The sequence below is a fragment of the Durio zibethinus genome, chromosome 6, assembly GCF_047325235.1.
Source record: "Durio zibethinus cultivar Kanyao isolate XHJ-2024 chromosome 6, ASM4732523v1, whole genome shotgun sequence".
Taxonomy (NCBI): domain Eukaryota; kingdom Viridiplantae; phylum Streptophyta; class Magnoliopsida; order Malvales; family Malvaceae; genus Durio; species Durio zibethinus.
The window spans coordinates 8226747-8232070 of NC_143167.1; the positions used below are offsets into that span (position 1 = coordinate 8226747).

Genomic DNA, 5324 nt, shown 5'->3' on the forward strand with positions numbered 1-5324 from the left:
GTTTGAAACTTTTTTAACTTAATTGAAATTCATTTCTGAAATTTCTTAAAAGTTTTTTGATATCTATTTTTAAAAATTTTTAAAATTTTTTGAAAGTGTATTTTCGAAATTTTTTCATAGTTTTCGAACATTTGTTTTTGAAATCTTTCAAAATTTTTGAATATGGATTTTTTTATACACAATAACCTTTTAACACCAATAAAGATCAAATAATTTTTTAGTACATAAGAATTGACCTTATTATATTATTAGTAGACTGATAAATTCATCAATAAAAATCTATAATCTTTTGACCACCAAATACTGTCTGGTTACTAATATTTATAACATTTTTCAATTTTGACAAATGTGCATTTGAAATGAATCTTTAAATGTGAGAAGTCGTTTGTGTAAATTGACTGTTGCATCAAGTGTGATGAAACGTGATTGCTTCATCACACATTATAAATAATGATTCTTTTCAAATGTATTTTTATTAGAATTAATAAATGTTTCGATTGTTATTAACTAGATAATACTTGGTTAAAAGATTTAAAGTTTTTACAGTTAGATTTAAATATCACATATTTCGAGTAAATCATTATAAATTCATTTGAAGATTATAGCAAAAGATATTTGATGTTATTATAGTAAACATTGATCAAGAGATCATCATAAAAAAATTGAAGTAAAAATTTACTTTTGAAAATATATTTAAAAATAATTGCAATGCTTTTTAAAAATACATTTAAAAATAATTGTAATACTTTTTAGAAATAAATTTCTAATATAGTTAATAAATTTTCTGGAATGAATTTTCGTGAAAAAATTTTCAAAAATTCAGTTCGAAAGCTGTAAAGGACAAAAAAAAAAACTAATTAATATTTAAATAAATGTTTTATTAGTTATTTTTTGGATGTATTAAGAGTTTGTTTTTTTTTTTTTTTTTGGATGCAAATAGTCCAACGCAAGAATTAAAACCTAATCAGCTTAAACGTTTCGACAACACACTCCGGAATTTTGAGTCAGAAATTAAGAAATCTACATATTTTAAAAGTTTATATAAGGAGAAGAAAAGCATTTTGGGGATCACGTGATGGCGAGCGCTGAGGAGGCCGTGGATTACGAGCCGGAGGACGACGACCTCATGGATGAGGACGCCGCCGGCGACACCTCCCCTCAAGCCCCAATGCCTAAGCTCAAATCCGCCATCACTGGCGGCGCTTCCACCTCTCTTTCTGGTCCTAAGAAGACCAAGGGCCGTGGCTTCCGCGATGACGACGCCGACCGTCACTCCCGTCTAGCCTCCCGAGACTTCGAGTCTCTCGGCGCTGACGGCGGCCCTGGTCCCCAGAGATGTTAGTCCCTCCACTAAACCATAATTTTTCTCTCTATCCGTTTATGTATGTGGATTCCTTTTGTTTTTTTCTAGGGTTCTTTTTTTATTATTTTTGTTCCCTATGCGATAGATAATTACGAATTGACCTAATTTTTGCTCTATCAAATTCGCTTAATGATTTTAGAACGAAATTCGGTTGAAATTAGATGGGAATATCGGTAATTTTGGTTTAATGATGAGGCTTGATTACGTTTCTGAGGTCTTTTTTTTTTTTTTTGGGTAATATTGAATATCTTTACTCTCAGAATGTAGTGTTAATTTTTCTTAAGTTCTTTATTTGCTAACAGTTGCAAGTAAAACTTATTCATAAATAAATAATTTTTTATATTGGCAAACATAAGTAAATAGTTCAAAACACTAATCTTAGTGATAAGAAATTTCTCAAGAGAAAATATCTTGCTCTTCGTTTCAGGCTATAACAGGTTATTCAAGGATTAGATTTCAAAATGAGTTGTTTTTTGGACTGTTGGAACTTTGTAACCTTTTAATTGTTGGATTCCTAGAAGCAACTTCCTTAACTTCGTCACTCATTATTATGGATATTTTCTAACTATTGTACTTTGTAGAAACCCTTGATTTAGAACTGCTTTATTACCTTTCTCATTAGAGATTTTGAGTGAGGAGATGTAACATGTTCAGGTCATCTATGAGACTAGAACAAGTCTAATGGCAGATGCTTCATGACTTTTCTGGTTCACATTGTATAAGCATCCCAGAAATGGTACGATGTAATATCATTTTGGTCTCAAGCCTATCTTTTTGCACTTGTCTGTCAGTTGGGGATAGTTAATATTTTTAAAGTGGGATAGAAGAGAGGCAATTTTGAGGTTTTGGGTTTGGACATAGTCAACTTGTAATAAGTTTGAGGCAGAAAATTAAGTCATTTATTGAGGACTATGTATTCTCTTCTAGGTAGGACTTAAAATTGGTAATTCAGTTTTCAAGTTGAGAAAGAAAGAGATAATGCTTAGGAAATGAAATGAGAAGTTTGCTAAATAGTATTCCAAAGTACAAGAGGAAAGTATTAGGAATTAGTGGAAATTCCTGACAATAGTTGCCTTTTTCTGCTCTTATAGAAACTAGTTTTTTAAACCTGTGTATACACAAGACACAAAATTCAATAAAAAATATTTAACATCTTATAGAAATTTCCTCTTAATTTCAGAGGAATTTCTGTTGATATTAAGTGGACATACATTCTTGGCTGTTTGTTGAGGTTCACTTTGTTCCATTATGAAAAGTATGCGATAGGGATTGTTCCTGTTTTCTTGTTTTCAGAATTTGGTTGGGTCATGATGTGGGGGATAAATGAAATTCTCTTATATAAAGGATAATAAACCCAACCAAAGAAAAGGAAAAAGATTCCAATTTTCATTGTTGATGAGGTTTAAAGCCGAATGCGCTTCTTTAAGGACTGCTATTACCTGTTTGTCCATGTTTCAACCACACAATTGAGTGCATTAAACGTTTTATATTATATTGGTAGGCCATGTTTGGTGTATAGGATGATGGATAGGATATAACAATAATCATCTTTTATCATGTTTGGTTTGTGTCTAAAGAAGGGATAGGATTGCAAGGAGGATTAGTCATCTTCTTGGCATAAGATGATTTAATCCTCTCAAAGTGGAGAGGATTGTTTTTAATCTATGAGATTGAACTTATATGTCCTATTATACCCTTAAAGATTATATTAATAATTTAAATTATATAAATTTTGGGGAAGGATAATTTTGACCAATAAATAAAATTATCCTATCCTAATGCTTATACACATCAAGCACAAGATAAGATGATATTTTTTAATCTAATCCTATTCATAATATCATCTTATCCTATCTTATCATGGTCTTATGCACCAAACACACCCTTAGAACCTAACCTTCAATCTATCCAGCTATTTTAAAGGTTTGCGACCTTTTCGTGGACACCCCTTGTTTTCCTACATAATGTTGATATAACTCAAGTCATAGAGCACAGTACATAAAAGCAATTGTGTGCAATGATGAAATAAGATTTTCCTTTATGTTTGTAAACACTTTTTCTCAATAGTAATATTTTCTTGTATTTCTCATTAATGAATGTGCAGCTATTGAAGGATGGATTATTTTGGTCATTGGTGTACATGAGGAAGCACAAGAGGATGACTTGCACAACGCATTTGGTGAATTTGGTGAGATAAAGAATTTGCATTTAAATCTTGATCGTCGCACTGGTTTTGTCAAGGTAGGCAACATAGTAAATTGGTGTAGGTATCTTTATGACTATTGCTTTGTGCAATGGTGTGCTGTTAAGTTTTTATTTTTGTGGTGAAACTCTTCACATTGCATAATTTTTATGTATTCATGTGTGTTTGAAATGTTTTGGCTACCTATTGCTGCTTGTTAAACATTTTTTGTGTGTTTTCTACATGTCTTAGAGAACGTGGATTCGTTTATATCCTTAGATATCAAGCGGTTTAGTGTTTCTAACCATTTTATGTTGTTACTTAATGCTAGTTTGACTCATTTCAATCTTTTGTTTCATTGTATTTATTGAACATGACAAAATGAAGGACAAGTCTTTTTGGCAGACTTTTTTCATCATTTACAGTATTTTTTTAGTATTATACATTTTTGTTCGAGTAAAATTAATGTGATTTTTGCCACTTAGGGATATGCACTGATTGAGTATGAAAAGTTTGAAGAAGCAAAGAATGCTATCTCTGCAATGGATGGTGCAGAACTTCTTACTCAGACTATGAATGTTGATTGGGCCTTTAGCAATGGACCTAGTACTGGAGCCTTCAAAAGAAAAAATATGAGGTTTGTCTCTATTAATATGCTTTTGAATTTTGATTTATCTGTTAAATACATCTATTATAAGTAGTGAAAAGATGATCCATTCATTCAACCCGACTGAACTTAAGTTAAATTTAAAACATTTTAAGACTTGACTGAAGCACTCCAAATTTGAATAACTTGAGCCTAAGATGACCTGAAACTTGAAACGACCTCAGCATAACCCTGCTTAACTTGCATGCCAAGTGCCAACCTTGCCCAAATCTTGAAACTTAGCTCTGTTGTTTGAAAGTTTAAACTTTTAGCTGGATGGAACCTGTCAGTTTTATCTGTTCTCTCCCTGTGTAGGTGCAAAATAAGTGCAGTACTTGGACCTAACAATACCCTTTACCTTATAAATTTTGCAGATCAGGACGGACACATCGCTCCAGGAGTCCTAGGAGAAGATACTGACTTTTTGTGCTCTATTTTGAGGGTGGATTTATAACAAGAGATTTCGAGATTTGGTACTTCAAATTTACTGAAATTGTGGATTTGTATTTGCTTGCCTGATGCCCCATCCTATTTTTCTTGTATGGTGTCTCAAGTGGTGCTTGTGCTTAGTTTTCAAATGCGGCTTTTTGGCTTTATATTTAACAGCCTGGAGTATTGCTTCTTGCTATTGTGATCATCTTTTTATTTCTGAGATATTAGTGAGACATCTGTTTATTAGAAACAAGTCTTTCAAAAGCATTATTATGATAAGAAAGTAAGGCTTACTGTCTTTATTTTCAATTGATAAAATCGTCTTCCACGACCTCCTCCATTCTTTTGCAAGACCGAGAATAAGACAACCGAGAAACATTCTTTTAAAATTCCCACCATTAAAATATTATACAACAACAATAAATTAAATCTTATAATATATAAATTAAGTCTTATATTTCATAATTTGAGAGTCAATTGATGTAAATACCGTACAATGCCGAAACGAAACATAATACTACAGAAACTTCACAAATGACAGAGCAACAAAAATGTGACTTTTGCATCGACAGCAGCTATATTTTGGGACATTCTTCTGAATTATTATTATTAATTACACAGCCCAACCTCAAAGCAGTTTCAGCAACCAAAATCAAATTAGTAAGCTCAAGCACATTCTATATGATAAGAAATTCAATAAC

General features: G+C 31.7%; 1 protein-coding gene across 1 annotated transcript; it reads left to right on the plus strand.

Moving 5' to 3' along the window:
* The first annotated feature begins 893 nt into the window (after positions 1-893).
* LOC111286300 (RNA-binding protein Y14-like) lies at positions 894-4941 on the plus strand. Its single transcript, XM_022876200.2, has 4 exons — positions 894-1337; positions 3468-3604; positions 4031-4182; positions 4566-4941. The coding sequence occupies exons 1-4, from the start codon at positions 1076-1078 to the stop codon at positions 4609-4611; spliced, it is 597 nt and encodes a 198-aa protein (XP_022731935.1). The 5' UTR covers positions 894-1075; the 3' UTR covers positions 4612-4941.
* Positions 4942-5324: the final 383 nt, after the last annotated feature.